The 17,234-nt window shown below is 51.4% G+C and overlaps 1 protein-coding gene across 1 annotated transcript; it reads right to left on the reverse strand.

Moving 5' to 3' along the window:
* Positions 1-276: 276 nt before the first annotated feature.
* TBX3 (T-box transcription factor 3) lies at positions 277-14,681 on the reverse strand. The gene is made up of 7 exons (XM_077159927.1): positions 12,957-14,681; positions 10,947-11,214; positions 9,531-9,677; positions 7,469-7,545; positions 6,218-6,375; positions 4,088-4,767; positions 277-2,370 (listed from the first exon to the last, which is right to left on the reverse strand). Exons 1-7 carry the CDS (start codon positions 13,343-13,345, stop codon positions 1,909-1,911), a joined length of 2,181 nt encoding a protein of 726 aa, XP_077016042.1. The 5' UTR covers positions 13,346-14,681; the 3' UTR covers positions 277-1,908.
* Between the last annotated feature and the right edge of the window lie 2,553 nt (positions 14,682-17,234).

Here is a 17,234-nt window from a genome sequence, read left to right on the forward strand (position 1 = left end):
CCCCAACCCCACCCATCTCCCTTCTTGCTCCCTAATTTAAAGGAAAAGTAATTTCCGATTGAAGGGGCTGCTTTCGCCCAACTAAGGGATTTCTGGTTTAGCTTTGTAATTTGACTGATATCTCATCTTAGCTCACTAGGGGCAGTCTTAATTATTTAAAGGCAAAGGAAAAGATAGGCAAAGGGAGAAGGAAAGGGACTGAATTCCCCCCACCCCCACCCCAACTCTCTACCTTCAGGAAAGTTTCCTATAGAAAGCATTTAACACGAGGGCCAAGACATTTCAATAAAAATTTATTGAAATTTCAGTGATGCTTTAAAGAGAGAGGAAAAAATACAGAAATCCAAAGAGCTCATCAACAATTATAACGCAAAATATACCTTCATGATTTTTTTTCTTTAAACCATCTTTCAGCACCTGACTTTTGAATTGTGATTATCTCTATAGGCACAAATTCAAAACACCATCAATGTTGACAACAGTAGTAAATTCCACTTCCTTTTGAGGAAATCAACTAGCAGATACAAAAGAAAAATTAGAAATCCAAACCACAGCCTTTGAACTACCCTCCCACTTGCCCCCCAGCAATCTCAGAATTGCTCTTGGGGTGCTATAGTTTAAGGAGTTTAAAGCAGAACTGGGAACTGGCACCCCTTCTCCCCAATTTTGGCTAAAATAGGTAGTGGCACTCTCCCTCCCCGCCCCCAACTCTTTTGGACATTAAAAAAAAAAGAATTTTTTTCCAGGCAACTCTTTTGAAATTGTGTTGATGGTGCAGAAAGTGTGTTTTCTAGTTTTAAAAGCTATCCTGTGACCTTGAAATGAAACCGACTAAAGGGAAACAAGAACAAAAACCTGACAGTTGCAATCCTATTTACATAGAGCTATGTACAATGTCAATAAATTAAAGTTTAATTTCCAAGCATTCATATTTCATCTATTTACAAGAGTTATCAAATAATTACATAAATACTTTGTCTAATAGTCTTGCTGCTTCTTTATTATTTTTCTTAAAACCTTGTTATTGCATATACAGGAAAGAGAAAAGACTGCTGAAGAGGGAAAACATGAATTCTGCTACAGAGCTTAGATAAAATAAATTCATTTGTTGTGTTTTCCCCACCCCTTCCCTTTAAATTTCTCTCTGATTTGAGGGTAGAAGATTGGGGAAGGGGATATGGAGTTATGTTGTTTTCTCTCTAAAAGCAAGCGTTCAAAATAAAAACCACAAAGTACATTACCATGAAACATGCAAGAGCCGTATAGCGGCTCTGAAAACATTACAAGAATATTAAAAAGACACAGATTTCCTTAATATAGACTAAACAAGGATGGCAGGGACACCCCTCCCCAAGGGATGGTGTGCTGTCATTTATTCAAAACTGAAATGCAAGTCACTATAAACGTCTTAACCTTCACAAACAGAATCACATTAACATATTCATTTGTCCCCGTTATTTTTTTTTATTTTTCATTTTATTTTTGTTTTCACTTGACACAGCGAAGGAAAAAACATAGATCCCCACTGGAAGAGGTGCCTTTCTACACAGCTCCCCTCCTGGTGAGCTTGGCTAAGTTTCTCCTTCGGCCACAGCTCCCAGGCCAGCCTCGCTGGAAGTTGCTCTGGACATAAATGATTTAACTCCCACCCCCAAAAGCTCAATGATGCAACAGATGTTTCTGAGCCCCCAGAATCTGGGCCAGATCCCAGAGATTTACACCCCGCCAAGAAGACCGGGCCTTAGCTCTAGCACAACTCTCCAGGGAGTCCCGCACCCCTTCCCAGACTCAGCTGCAAAAAAAGGAAGGGCTAACGCCACGGCAACGCCCGGGGTTTATTTTACATCCAACAAAGTGCACTGCAGACTCGACTGGACTGGAATGAAGAGACTTTTTCTGGGGAGAGGTTTACGGGGACGCGCTGCGGGACCTGTCAGGCTTGGCTTCCAAGCCGCTGACCAACCGCTGGATACTCTGCAGTTCGCTGGTGGCCGCCTCTTTCTCAGGGCAGAGTTTGGGCGACAAGGACACGGAGCTGGACGAGAGCGTGGAGGAGCGGCTGTTGAGTTCCGAGCCCGAGTCCACGGCCACCGAGGCCGGGCTGGCGGCCAGGGCGGCGGCTTTGCCGTCCAGGGGCCCCGCAGCGGCCGCCATGGCTGGCAGGGCGGTGGTGAGCAGGCTGCTGCTGTCCGGGACGGGCACCGGGATGGAGTAGGGGCTGTAGCGCAGCCGCGGGCGCATGCTGTTTAGGTTGAGGAAGGGATGGCGGTGCACGGAGCTGGAGGCGGCCGCGGAGGAGGCGGCCGCGGCGGCAGCCATGTACGTGTAGGGATAAGGGAACAGGCTTCCGAAAGGCGACATGGCCAGGCCCTGGGGAAGGAAAACAAATGCATGCCGCGAGTCAGCCAGCCGCAGCCCCGCGGCGGCTCCAGGGCGGGGAGGAGCCTGCTGCGCCCATCCCCCTATCCCGGGCAAGTCGATTCCTCTTCCCTCTTCCCTCTTCCTTGGGGGTGGAGGGCACTCCGGAGGTGCCTGGGTTCAGACCTTGGCTCTGTCACCCTAGAGGGAGGTACTTAACTCCCTGGGCCTCAGCTTTCTTAGCTGAAGAAACAGGGAGCCATTAAGTAAATCACAGGCTTAAATTGGGGACTCTGAAAATTAAATGCTTGCAATACCCTCCTGGCCCTGCCTGGCCTCTGGACGGAAAGAAATCCTCCCATAAGGGTTAGTTGCTGCACCTGTTAAATGGGGCTACAGATTCAGACTGCCGCACAAACGTGGATACCAGGGGGCATAAATGATCAGACATAAATCATTATTACTTTCGTTCTTGTCTCCCCCAACCCCAATCCTAGAGGTTTCTCAAATGAAGATAATCCAGGGAAGATCTTAAGCAAAAGGGGGGGGGGGGGAAGGAGGTGGAGAGGAGGGAGAAAGAAAGGTTGTTTGCTATAAAAAGGAACAAAGATATGCTGGTGTTCCGGGGGGGAAACTGAGGCAGACACCAGACTTGGAAAGTGTGAGGGTGTGTGTGCTAAATTTAAAATTTAGGGACTACAGCTCAGAACAGTTCTTTTTGCCCCATGTCCCAAAGTCCCATTAGGGCGTCTTTGCCCTGGCAGTCCCTCACCTACCACCTACTGCCTGCTCATCTCTGACAGTATCTTCAGGAGAAGCTAGCCAGGCAGATGGGAGGAACTGAGAAAGGTGAGGAGCCAGCCCTTTTCTCAGCTCCTTCCTCCCCTTGCAGGGGGAGGCCAATCCTACCTCTTGGCTCTGGGAAGGGAGACGAATGTGCTCAGACAAAACAAAAGGCAGGATCATACAGAAAACCCGAGAAAACCTTCTCACCCGGTTCAGAGTATTTCCAGCCGCCTGAGACTTCTCCCCAGCCACCCCGCACCCCGCCAGCCGCCCGCGAACCAGCACAGCTGGCTGAGCCCTACACTGGCGGCCAGGCCAGTCCCGGCCCCCGCCAGCCCCTCTCTTCTGACATTTCCCACGTGTGCACAAACTGTTAACCCTTTGGGGAACAGGCTGGCCTGCTGTGGGGTGGGGAGGAGGGGCGTCAATCCGGAGGAAAGGTTAGAAGACGCAACTTCTAACCCAGGGATTCACCTTCCCCCCCCACGCTTCAGTTTCCCCCTCATCTAACTCCTGGAAGAGGGATGATTGTGAGACATTAAAAAAATATATTGGCTCTGAAGCTCATCACAGACCGGGAAGGAGTCCCTAGAGTCTGTACACTCCCTCCCCCACCATCCCCCATAGAGTCTCAGTTCCACCATCCACCAGCTGTTTTACCCTCAACAAGTCACTCAACATCTCTGGGCCTCTATCCCTTAATCTGTAAAGTGGAGGTGAATAACTACCAACTCCGAAGGGTACTTAGAAGATGCCCGGCACAAGGAAAGTGCTTTGTCTAGCTATTATCATCACTACCCACTACTTCCAGTATTGGAAACAGCCCTTAACTTAGGAAAATCGTTTTTTTAAAAGTTTTGTGGGTTTTGGGGGTGCGGGGCCTGGAACGGGGGCGGATGGAGGAGGGGCTGGACAGGAGGAAGGACAAGGGCAGTGGAATTACCTGAGAGGCCAGGACGTGCTGCTGGAGGTGGAAGGGCAGGGTGGCCGCGGACGCCCCGGACAGTCCCTGCGCCGCGGCGGCTGAGGCCATGGCCGTGGACTCCAGGCCCGAGACGCCGGTGGAGGCCCCGGACACGGTGGCCAGCAGGGGCCCCATGCCCGCCGCCATGCTGGAGAAGGCGCCGCCCATGGCGAACTGGCCGGGGTGCAGGAAGAGCGGGTGCCCGTTGAAGAACTGCTGGCCGGCCAGGCTGGGGGCGAAGCCGAGGCCCGGCAGCGGGGCCTGGCCCAGGTGCGCGGCGGGCCCGTCGGTCTGCACCGTGAGCGGCGCGAAGGCCTCCTTCCCCGCCAGCCCGCGGGCCTCCTCGACCTTGGCGGCGGCCGCACCCTCGCGGCCCGGGCTCCGGCGCTCCTCGGCGCCCAGGCCGCGGGTGCTGGACGAGATGGTGGCCGGGCTGTGGCGCGAGTCGGGAGACGCCTTGTCCAGCCGCCCGCTGTCCCGGGGCCGGCCGCCAGGCTCGGCCGCGAAGAGGTGCGCCTTGGCCGCCGCGGGGCTGCTCTTGTCGCGGCACGGCTCCTCCGACGTGGTGGTGGAGATTTTGGCCGCGTCGCAGGTCTCCGGGCCGTGCTGGTCTTTGCTCTCCGCCTCGGCGTCGCTCTCACCATCGCTGGGACACAGATCTACCATGGGGGGGTGCAGGGAGAGGGTCGAGGCAGGAGGGGCTCAGCTTCCATCTGGGCCAGTGGGGTCCAGCTCCCCAGGTGGAATCCCAGCTGGGCCACTTACTAACTGCGGGAAGCCGGTTAACTGGCTGACACCCCCCTCCCGGCAAGCCTCTTCACCTCTCCGCACACTTAGGTTTTCTCTCATTGCCAAAATGGAGGGTGACCCGACCTCATGACTTATAATAGGCTAATAATGCATTGAAAATATTTAGATAGAGCTGGGACCCCCCACCCACCCACCCAGGTTCAGCCCTCATGTCCAAAGCTCTTTTCTTGTTATAATAATGAATTTTACTAAGCTTTACCAGCAGTGACTGAGTGTCTACCGGCAAAAGGCAATGCTTTTAGGTGCATTTCCTCATTTGACTGCAAATTCACCTTTGAAAAACCTCCTTTACTCTAAAATCACTGCGGAAACACATTCCAGCTACTACCAGTCTTTGTTTAGGGAGACCGGGAATCAGAAGTTCCACGTGTTTGTAAATTATTTTGGAAGAACCTGTTTGGAGAGAACTGACATCTGAATTCCTCATGGCAGAACAGACCCCCTCCCACTAACAGACACAGTCCATTGGGCTCTGTGTTTGCCCCCCCCCCACCTCCCCATCACTGCAAATGGGGATGGGTGGTGGGCCACTGTTCACTGCCAGGAGATAGTCAGATTTTTTTTTTTCCTTTCACCATACCCTCTGTGGGTGTCCTTCCAGAAAAGAAAAATAAGATCCTATTTTATGATTAAAGCCTAAATGGATTGAGGACATAAAGGACTTTCATTTTATTTTACTTAAAACAGGTTTCTTCCATTGAGAGTGGGTGTCTTTCCAAATAAATAGCATTTGCTCTTTAACACGCAGGAAACCGGCTGGGGATTTGAACCATCTCATCTCCTCCCTGCCCCCCACCCTAACTCAGACCCTCGGAGCTCCCCCTCCTCCAACAGGTTAACCTCTGCTCCAGAGCTGGATGTCTTCTCAGCCACCTTCCCCGTTCCAGGTGGCAGAGAATCCCTTGCCTCCCCACAGCCCAACACATTTTAACCTAGAGTTCAAAGATGGGAAAATGTCAGTGGCTTGATTGGAGAGGGAGAAGTGCTCCAGGCATGTTTTCAATCCTATCCCCACAGAGGGAACATTCGAATAGACCTTCCTCAGCCCCTGCAGCCAAATCAAGGTTTGGGAGAGGACGCGCTGGCTCTCCCGGTGCTACCTTTGGTGTGGGGTGAGGGAGACACACGCCATCAGCCTTTTTGAACTTTGGCTTCTGTTTACAAACTTCTAGTCTGCAACTTTTGATGGGCAAGCCACCTGGTCTGGGACACCCCCTCCTCCAGCCCCAAATCCTTCCAGGCTGTGATGCCCAGAACCGCTTCTTTGGATTCAGAACTCAAAGAGGTGACCAGACTTACCTTTGAGATTCGATGTCCCCACGGTGGATACGGCTGGAGACGAGGACTGAGCAAAGCAGTTGAAGGCCGCCTGCTCGCTGGAGGACTCATCCGAGGTCCCATTCTCCTTTTTGTGTCTTTCATCAAACACCCTCATGGACTGCAGGGTCAGCTGTTTTCTGTGGCAGAAGCCCACACCCAAGTAATACATTTCCCTCCTTTGTCTCTCTCGCTGATTTCCAAAGAGGGGTGCACACACACACACATACTACGCCCTGCCCACTGACAACACGAGTCCCTAAAATCTGTTTACTCTGGGGCAGCCACACAGCATTGTTCACAACCCTTTAACTGGGCAGAAGCGGATGGGAGTGTGGGACAGAGAAAGGAGGCCTCCGTTGGACTTAGTTTTGAGATCGGGGTTTCATTAGGGAAGGGCCACTTACTTGGGCTGTGAAATCTTATTAAAAAGCAAGAGGGAAGTTGGAGCTGGCAAGCTGACCTGTCGGCCTCACAGGGGCAGGCAACTGGGAAGGAGATTTTGTGAACACAGTGCTGTGTGTTCCCAGCCCCTACCAAGCTCCTGAATGGCTGCTAAGATCGCAAGGAAGTGGTTATTTCATGGTGCACTTTACTGTAATCATTCCACTAACACATTAATCGGAGTAAAAATCTATTTAGAAGTTAGGAATGATTTTTTTAATGCTACCCCCTAAGGGGAGAGGTTAAAAGTTTGGTGATTTTCTGGATTTTAGAAATTCTTTGGAAGGGGGGTGGGGTAGGGGAAGAGTTGCTTTCATCTAATATCCAGCTGTCAACTCAATGGAAAATGTTGGTACGTAGGGAGGGAGCCATGGATTTCTCAAGGGACCCCAGTTCTGTCTGATGGCATTTAGAAGACAAGACTGCAAAAATCCCAAAGCGTTTTGTGGGTGGCTCAGTGGCTTTCTGGGACTCGCCCAAGATGAACTTAAATTAATTAGGAATGAATAGGAATCCTTATATATACGATCTGTTATCCATGATATTTCCCTTCAAGAGACAACTATGGGGTAGCATAGTTAATTGCCTTAATGTTCTACATAGTAGGAGGTAGAAAAAGTATATGGACTGAAATCGATAAGCAAGTGGCAGGGGTGAAGTAAATTATTTTCCACACACCCCCCCCCCCTCAATATAACTACTTGCAGCCCACTGCCAACATTTTAGACTTGGGTCCTGTAAAAGGAATTTTCTAAATTATCCGGGAATTAAATAACTGTCTCAACTCACCTTTTCTCTCTCCTGCCATTTCCAGTGTCCCGGAAACCTTTTGCGAAAGGATTGTTGTCTATTTTTAACTGAGTTATCTAAAGGAAGAGACACAAATGAGAAAGAGACATTGGCCTCATTTTCTAGCAAGTTTTGGGGGTGTTTCCCCCTAACCCAACAGCCTCTTAGAAACCGGACTGCCAACAGAAGAAATCATACAGAGATTCCAGATTAAAAGAGAATCGGAGAGGAGATAATGGCAGAATTTTAGGGGGCAGAGAAAAATCAAAGGACCTTATACCGCAGCTTGTGTCTCCCAAAGAAGGCCAAACCAGGGATTTGAGGCCAGATTTCCCCAGACTGGGAAAGACCTCATTTTTTTTTCCTTTGGGCAGATGACAGCTTGGGTTTAGAAACAGAAAAGTTGTCAAAAGGGACAACCTGTAGATTCTCAAAGTATGCTTTCATTTTTATTTTTTTCACACAGTGCAATTAATCATAAAAGATCTTAGGGCATATGTCACTGCCCCCCCCCCCCCCACACACATGCACACATGCTCGTGTGCACAGTCACACATATATTCCAACCTTTACCACGAATCTAATAAAATGATTTATGGGGTTTCATTACCCTTGTGCTGGAGTGGATCTGAGTTTTTGCTTGGAGGGAGGAGGTTGAAGGAATTACAATATTGACAATTACAGATTAAAAAGGACTGAGTGACCACCGAAAACATTTGTTTCCATTTATATGCTCTGCCACCGCCATTAAAGAGAAGGTCCATGGCCTGTCTGATTAAAAATGTTACATTTTATTATTACATTAACAACTTCACTTCACAGGATTCTGAGTACAGCGGGAGTGCGTATTTTGCATCTGAGAAAAAACGGGAACAGAATGTAATCTCTCAAATCCCATCCCCTTTGGAGGAAAACACGCACACATGCATACACAGTTCCCCAGAGGAGGAAAAGGGGCCCCTTGGTTGGATTCTTGTTCTCAGAATAAACTGCTGAGTGCAAGACTCCAGGCTTGGACATGGCAGGGAGAGGTTGGCATGCTGTCTTATCCTCAGGCTCGGGAAACATATTTGGGACACCTCTACCAGGTGTTCACAGGGGACCCGGTCCCTCTACCCCTGATGGTGAGGGTGAATTTAAAATGCAGGGTGCTGTCCAGTAAAACTGGACCCTCGCTGGAGTCCAGGGTAAACCAGGGTCCTCAGTCCCTGGCCCACACACCCCCAGCTTACAGCTCACGGCCACGCTGGAGACTGGTGAGTCAGCAGCAAGGGTCACTAGGTAGCTGTGACCTTCAGGCCACCATCACCCCAGATGCCAGGTGCTGCCTGAAGCCTTGGTGGCTATTCCTACTGTCCAGTCTCAGGCCCAAAGGGAGAAAAAACTTCAAATCAAGTGGTGGCTTTGACCGCTTCAATCTCAAAAGCGTCAAACAACTAGATTAGCATGACCCTGTGATCAGGGTAGGTTTTTGCAAACATGCTTGCACACACACACACACACACACACACACACACACACACACACACACGAATCATTAAAAACAAGCAGCATAAAAGGTAATAAAACCCAAACCTGCTACTTGGATTTCTGCTAGGGGAGAAAAGCTGGTCTCCACCAGGATTCTCCTTCCAGAATCTCAAATGGCTTTTGTGTTAATTTGCCCCCCTCCCCCTTTTTCTTAGCCCATTCACTTCAAACCTGACTTCTTGATCCATTTTCCTTTAGGAGACACTTAACGAACCTCAAAACCAACAGGACAAAATTGGGGGGGGGGGTCAGGGGGGGTGGCGGCATCAGCGACAGCAGTTATTGGGACTTCTCTCTGGCAAAGTCAGTTTGGTATTTTTACCCAGCATTGGCTCCCTAGCTGGTAGAAAGGGTTTTTCTATCTCCACGAGGGGCTAGCACCCCTTTTCCCCAAAGTGCCATTAAAGGTCCAGTCACACAAGCAAAGTCCGACTCTCATTTCAGTTCTCTCCTAATCTTCTCTTCCTTACACAAAGCAGCTTTAAAAAGGAGGGAAAAGATCACCATTAAGAAGAAAATCCCCTCTGGTTACCTTATCATTCTGGTATGCAGTCACAGCGATGAATTCGGTTTCGGGGAACAAGTATGTCCGAAATGTACTATAAGGAAGTTTCAAGATGTCATTGGCTCTTACAATGTGGAACCGGGGCTGGTATTTGTGCATGGAGTTCAAGATGGTCTGCATAGCAGGGATGGGGAGAGACACACATGAAAAAGAGGATTCAGCAGGACGCCTGGGGATCTTGGAACCCCTGCCGAGCTGACATCTTCCCCACCGCAGGTACTAAGCTGGTACCGAGCCCACCTCCTTGGGGTACCCCCTTGAGTACATTTCACTCTGCAGATGTAGTCTCCTTGAGAATCCAAATCGTTCCTCACTTTCCAAATGGTGCCCCCCCTCCCCATCTAAGGTTCATTGCGTACCTTGAACCCTACCCTACCTGAGTACCAAAACTATAATTCCCCTGCCACGTTGCGTGATCACTTGGGAAGGTCAAAGTCTTAAAAGATAGAGAAAAACACTCATTTTAATTTACAAAGTGATTCAGTACTTTAAGCGCCCACTAATTGAGGAGCCCAATCCACTTAAAGCCCCTGAAAGGCTGAACTCTAGAGAGGAATATTTATGCCTTAATCAAATCAAGGGCTGCAAATGCAATTCCTGCCCGCTGAAGATATTTCCGAGCCATGCATGTCTTCCTGGGCTAATCTTCTGCTTATTCCTCACTTATCACTCTGCTTATTTTATGGAAATGTTGGGGAGGGCTAAGGGAGGGGGCAAAAGGTCCCCTGCCTGACTTTTACAAGCAATCTAAGCCTTCCAAAAGTTTCGAAATGCCCTCTCACTCAGTCCATATTTACCGCTACCCCCCAACACAAAGGCGCACACACAACTTTTATAGCGAAGATATGTCTCATTTCTAGTAAACCTGACTTTCACTTAAGCCCCACTCTTTTTTTTTTAGTAAAAGAAAACTAATTTTAACGTATCACACCATTTAACACAAAGGTAACTCAACACTCTGAATCTCAAACTGGCCCAAGAGACAACATGGCTGGTTTTGAAACAGAAGTATAATATTTTAAAACAAAACAAATCCGTTAGGAAAACACGGCTTGGAAATTGATTTTCGAGCTAAAGGATTTGTTTTTAACTTCACAATCAGGTCGGGAATTTCCCAAAGACCCGGTGTGGCTCTAGAACGTGAGCTGGTAAATTTCCTCGGCCCCATTTCTTTGGGAATGTCAGGCCTTCCATTATCCGAAGGGAAAGACCGCCGGATCCTCTCGCGGGCTCTGCTGCAGATGGGATACGTTTGCTACACTTAGCAACAGAGTGCAAGGGAGGAGTCCAAGCAGAAACGCATGATTTTTAGACAGAATGGAGAGGCCTTTGCTAGAGTTAAAGAAAGAAAAGAGTTTGACGGCGGGCAGCAAGGAAACTTACGAATCCGTGTTTGTCTGAAATGTTGTTGGTGAGTTTCAGTTTGTGGAAAGTGACAACTTTGGACATCCACTGTTCTCCGGTAGCAGGGCTGTCTGGGTGAATGTACATCCTCTTTGGCATTTCGGGGTCAGCCTTGCCTGCCACCATCCACCGAGAATTGTGAAATTTATAACGACAGTCATCCGCTGCTATGATGTCCATCAATAAAATATATTTGGCTTTTTTATCCAGCCCAGAACACCTCACTTTAAAGGGAGGAAACATTCGCCTATAATAGGAGAGAGAAAAAAGAAAAAAAAAAAAAAAAAAAGAAAGAAAAATGATCACTTAGAATCTCGGGTTTGATATCCTATTTATCCTAAAATAACTATACCAAGTTCAAAATTTTTCTGTGGAGACCGCTGTATGAGCTTTTATTTTTTTCAGAGTAGGGCAACTGGCCGCCAAACTGTCCTTCTGCAGCAGAACTGCTGCATTCCCTTTATCTTTAAATGTCCCAAGATTCAAAACAAATGAATTGTGGCTTTGCATTTCTATTTCTCTACATTCTCTAATAGTTTCTTTAAAAAAAAAAAAAATCACTTTCGGAGCCTGACTTTACAAATTGCCCTCTTTATATAGAAATTCCCCACCCCACTTCCCTTCTTCTGTGTGCCTGCTTCTAAACAGCCCCAAGTCGGAGTCAGCCAAGTGTGGCTGGTCAGTCTAGGCTAGAATTTTCTACAACCCATTGATGAGAAAATGTGAAACTTATCAAGGAAAGAAAACGTCCAGCTATACCCTTCCCAGCACTCCCGCTGCTAGCGAAATGAAACTGGATTTCAGCGAGTTCTCAAAACAAGTTGGGCAGACCGGGCTGTACTCCCCGGCCGGATGACCCATGCATCAGGCTTCTGTCCACCACCCCACTCCTCAGACAGTCCCAAACGGCAAGATGTGGTGCCACCAAATTGCCGTTTACTTCCCAAAAGTGTTGGCCCTATGTAATCCTGGCTTAAAAGCAAATGCCTGGCAGTGAAACAGACTAAAAGTCTCCTGGGTTTGAGGATGATTTTATGCTAAACTTTGGCTTCAATGAGCTTCGAAGAAGACAGAAAGTTGAAGCCATCAGGAGGGGGGTTTATTTTGTCCTTTCAACTTTATGTCTTTACATAGCCTTCAATGCCGTAAAAAAAAAAAAAAAAAAAAAAAAAAATCCAAATCAACATTGTTTAAACGAGTGTCAGAGGGGTCTCAATTCCGGGCAGGTTTCAGGCAGGCGAGAAGCTTGAAACATTGTGTAAAATATGGCTTGTAATAATTCACACATTAAAAAACCAGTGTGTGTGCTCACTGACTCCTTAGGACTCCGAACACACTCTTAATTATTCAAAATTCTCTGCTGAACTCGGCCTGGATTACGGAAAATGAAGCAGGCTGGGCAAACTAAAACAACCTTCGATTTCCATCCTGGCCCTGGGCACTGCAAACTCAGGCCCCTTCCATACCCAGAGGCCAGGAAGGGAAGAAATAGAGCTATGTCAGGCCCCCTACAACCATACAAAAGAAAATGGGGTTTGGGGGTTAGGTTTTTCAATGGGGGTGGGTGGGGGAGAAAGAAAGACAAAAAAAAAAAAAAAAAAAAAAGAGAGAGAGACAGAACATGACATTAACAAAGAAATAAGGATGTTTCAGAAAGGTTTGAACACTGAACTTCCCACAGTAGGATGGGTTTCTTTTTTTCCCCTGCAGACCTCTGTACTCCTCTGAAAAACTCTGTCTATCCCATAGGGAATACAGGATGCAGAGCTATGTAGGAAAAACCTCCGGCTGCAGACGCCCAGGTAAGTTAAAATTTCCTGCCATTGGTGCAGGGCCGGGATGTCTCTGCACACATTTCTAGGGGAACTAAGTTTTCATCCAAACCATAACACCCGGCAAACCGGCTGTTTGGGGAGGAAAAACAGAAGGGGGGGGGAACAATCGCCCATAGCTTCGGGGAGGGGGCTGCACCCGCGGGTGCGGACTTACCTGCCCGACTTGGTAATCACCATCTCGGTGCCCCGCTTGTGGAATTGATCCCAAAGTTCTTTAGCCTCGAGGTGGACCTTGGGGTCGTCCTCCACCTCTTCTTCGGGTTCCATGGTCTTCAGAGGTCTCAGATGCGCCTGGGGCCCCAGGGACGAGAAAGGGATGGCGGTCTCGGCCGCCCCCACCAATTGATCCATGATCGGCTTGGCCAGGGCGCCCGGCAGCGAGAGCGCAGCGGCGCCGTTGGGAGGCAGCGTCAGCGCGGGGAAGAAGGGCGGCTGGTGACCCAGCACCGCGCTCATGGCGAAGTCCGGCGCCCGGTGAGGTAGGAACGGATGGTAGGCCATGCTTGTCCCAGGAATGACCGGATCTCTCATGGAGAGGCTCATCCACTCCGGGCGGGGCGCTGGGCTCCAGCCGGGGGCAAGTCCGCAGCTGCCGGGTTGTTTCTTTTCTTTACTTTCCTTTTTTTTTTTTTTTTTTTAACAGCAGCACATAGTTTGTTCTTTTTTAAAAAAAAGAAACAAAAGAAAAAAAGCAAGAACAAAAGGACCTTAAGGGGGGGAGGGAGTGTCTTTTGGGGAGGAGGAATGCCGCTTTTCAAAGAGAGCAAGGCTAGAAATCAGGAGACATGGTCGCTTGGGTGACTGTCCCGTGCCCTGCGTTTGCAAAAAGCCGCTCCTGCAAATCAGTTCGAGAAGGGAGAAGAGCTAGCAGGGGCTCCACTCTCGCCCGAGCCCTGCCGCCTAGCTCGCAAAAGGCACTCCAGCCTTGCGTCCCAGGAATCTCTCCCCAGACCCCAGTCTCTTTGTTGCAAATGCGAGCAGATCTCCTGGAAGACCTTTTACCTTTGCTGCTTCTTTTTCTTCTCCCCCACCCCCCAACCTCTCCTCCTCGCCCTCTCTTCTCGCTGAAGGCGTCTGCAGTCGCGCTACACTCGGCTTTAATAGGGAGCAAGAGAAGAGGGGAAAATGCTCTCTCCTTAAAAAAAAAAAAAAGAAAGAAAAAAAAAAGGGAGAGAGAGAAAGAGAAAGAAAAAGAAAGTCTGATTCAATATCCCTTCTGCCAGCGCTATCAAACTTGAACTGCAAACCGGCTTCCGTTCGCCCTCCTCCTCCCTCTGCCCGAGGCTCCGGAGGGTGTCTCGGTTTCAGTCCGAATCTTGCTGAGTTCTTCTCCCCATGCCTCTCTTCCTTGTCCTAAAATGCGAGCGAACTCGCTTCCTAGATCTGCGTCCAGACGCGTAGGGCAGGGAGGATTTAGGGGAGAAAAAATGAAAAGGAGGGAGAGCGAACGAGAGAAGGAGCGGAGAGAGGGAGCGCGGGGAGAGGGCGGGCGCGAGGGCGGGCGCGGGAGCGGGAGCTGCTCGCCACCCTCCTCCGCCTCTAGAATTCCCCCGGCGTCTGCTCGGCGGCTCTAGAAGGTCGGGCTCTGCTGTGGGCTGCGGGGAGCCGGAGGCCTCTTGATTGGCTCTTTGACGCTTTCGGACCAATTGTGTGGCTGCATAGGCGTGGTTTTCACAGGTCGAGTGCTGGGGGATAGAGCCGAGTTATAAAAAGAAGGTGTCGGAAACTGTAACGTCGCTGCGCCGCGTCGGTACTACTGCCCGTTCTGTGAATATGTCAACATGATCAGAGGGAGGGCGGGGGGCCACTGGGGAGCGCGCGCTCCGAGTCGCCTCTAGGTGGCTTATCGAGAGATCACCGCAGCCCCAGAGTTCGCTCGTTCGCTCGCGCTCAGCCCGGGTCTGATCAGCCTCAGTCATCCAGCCCCGGGATCGAGAGAGGAGGCAGGGCCAGGGAGGAGGGAGGGAGGCTGCGGGCGGGCTGGCCCGCGAGTCGGGCGGGGAAGGCAGATCGCGCCCCGGCGCCGGGCAGGGGCGCTCGCCTCCCGCGCGCTCGGCTCGCCTCTCCGGCCAGCGCGGGCGGTTCTCTCGACAGCTCTTCCCCTTGCCCCGGCCCCCGTGCGAGCCGGGCGGGCGGCTGAGCTTCTCCCGAGCTGTCCTTTCGCCCGCGCGGCGCCACAAAAGCCGTTGGCAGCCGGGAGGCCAGCGCCGAAGCTCCGGGCTTGCGCGCTCTCCAGCCCCACGTGGAGTCAAGCTCCGCCCGGCCGCCGCTCCCGTGGCTCCCGAGCTCGGCTGTCTCTCGGTGTGGATCTCCCCTGAATCGGGGCTCGCGGTCACACGGACACACGGGCGCGGCCACATCCCAGCACGCGCGTGTGTGGGCCCCCGCGCCACCGTGCCCCTCCCGCAGTCTTGTGCGGAGACACCCCCCTCCCCCAACACACCCGACGCATCTGTACGCGAACACGCGCCAGCACGCTGGGACCGGGCCACACGCCGAGAAACGCGTACACACCACCACGTACACGGCCCGCGCCGCCGGCCACGACTGCACTCCCTCCCCGAGGCGGACCCGGGAGTTTTCGAAATGCATGTACCTGCCCTTTAGCTCTCTTCTTGCATTTGGATGCGGGTTCCCGGTGTTCCACCTGGATGTGTGGATGGGCATAGAGGGAGAATGGAGCACCCGGGACAAAGTGAGCGCAGCGAGGGCCTAGGTTCGGGACCTGTCCCTGCCGAGCCGCTGCCCTCACCTAGGCGGCGGGCTCGGTGCCGAGCTGCCCCTAAGCGGTGGGCGAGCTGGTAGGGGGAGGTGCGCCAGCCTCGTATCTTCTCCTGGCATCGCACTTATCTCTCGGTGCCTCTGTTCTTTCTTCACCCGGGGACTTATCTCACCCGAGGTCGGGGACGAATTTGTAAAACAAACCGTAAAACGCCCCCACCCCAGAGGCGAGGTGACTGTTTCCAGTTCAGGTAGGGTGGGGGCCTCAGCGAGGGCGGAGGGGAGCGAGGGTCCCTCGTCTTACCGATTAGGTCTGTCGCGTGATTGGCAACTGTTCCCGCAACTTCTAGTCGGTGCCAGATCCAAACCCACAGCTTTTACTTTTGGGGACAATGAGTGGGGCCGTCCCGGCTTAGATGGAAGGAAGCCTTGGGAAAATATTCTTTTACCCCTTTGTGAATTGAGCGGTTTCTCGGTTGGGAAGGGAAGGAAGGGCTGATTTCAGGGCCTAGGGGACTCAAGAAACCCAGATGGGTTTCGGCTGCGTGTGTTTGCGTGTTCAGGAAAGCCCGATTCCCTCACATTTTGCCTGTGTACCCCCAAAACCCTCAGCACTCGGACGCCGAAGTGGGGACAAGTGGAGGGCAAAAAATGCTATTCCACTGTGGGCCAAGCGAGCCGAGATAGGGGCGGAACTTGCCAGGCGACAAGCTTCTCCAGCCTCGCATTTTTGACGCACATGGTTAAGAGCGCTTGGCGCCGGCGCTGAGCAGTCCCTGAGGTCAGCACAGAGAATGGAGTGGTTCCGCGAACTCGGCCTGGCTCGCCATCTCTCTCTCTCTCTCTCTCTCTCTCCTTTCTTTCCCGTTCGGCCTCTCTCTGGCATCCTCTGTCTCCCTCCTTGACGGATGGTTAAGAAGCGAGAAGGAAAGAGAGAAAAGATGGAGGCGGCGGGGGCGCAGAGCGTCGCTTCGGTAGAGACCAAATCACAACGTCCTCTTCCACGCGGCCCGATTGGAAGGGTGCGGGGAGGCCAGGCCTTCCGCCGCCTCGCACCGACCCGGGAGGTCACTGCAGAGGTTCACTAGACTCTGGAGGCAAAAAAAAAAAAAAAAAAGGAAAAGCATCCCCTCCCCCGCGGTGCTCGGCTCCCGGGCCTGGGGCCGCCTAGCTGCGCTTTCAAGAGCCGCCGCGGCTCTGGGCGCTGTGGCTTTGCCTGCACTCTGCCTGCACTCGCCGGCCCATCTCCGCGCGGCCGCTTCCAGCGGAAGGAAAATAACTGTGCACGCCACAAAGTGGCTGGCCCCTTCCTCACCCACTCTCTGGCCTCAGCGTCCGAATTGAAGAGAGAGAGACATTTCCACCCGGTTTTTCTCATTCGGGCCTGCGTTCTACTTTGGAAGGGGAGCCTGCTGATTTTATTTGTCGATATCTCGACTCGCCTTTGGCTCGGCGGGGCAACGAGCGTGATTTCTGTTCTTCGCGCTGGCCCCCTCCCTCGATTGCCTTTTTTTTTTATTTTCACCCATAGCTGTAACTTAACCCCGGGATCTCCCCGGTTTGCCCCCCACCCCCACCCCCACCCGCACTCTGGCTCGCAAGGCACAAGGGAAGAGGAAAGTTTGCGGGGTTCTGAATCGAAAATGTCGACATCTTGCTAATGGTCTGCAAACTTCCGCCAATTATGACTGACCTCCCAGACTCGGCCCCA

Source organism: Tamandua tetradactyla, chromosome 5, assembly GCF_023851605.1.
Source record: "Tamandua tetradactyla isolate mTamTet1 chromosome 5, mTamTet1.pri, whole genome shotgun sequence".
Classification (NCBI taxonomy): domain Eukaryota; kingdom Metazoa; phylum Chordata; class Mammalia; order Pilosa; family Myrmecophagidae; genus Tamandua; species Tamandua tetradactyla.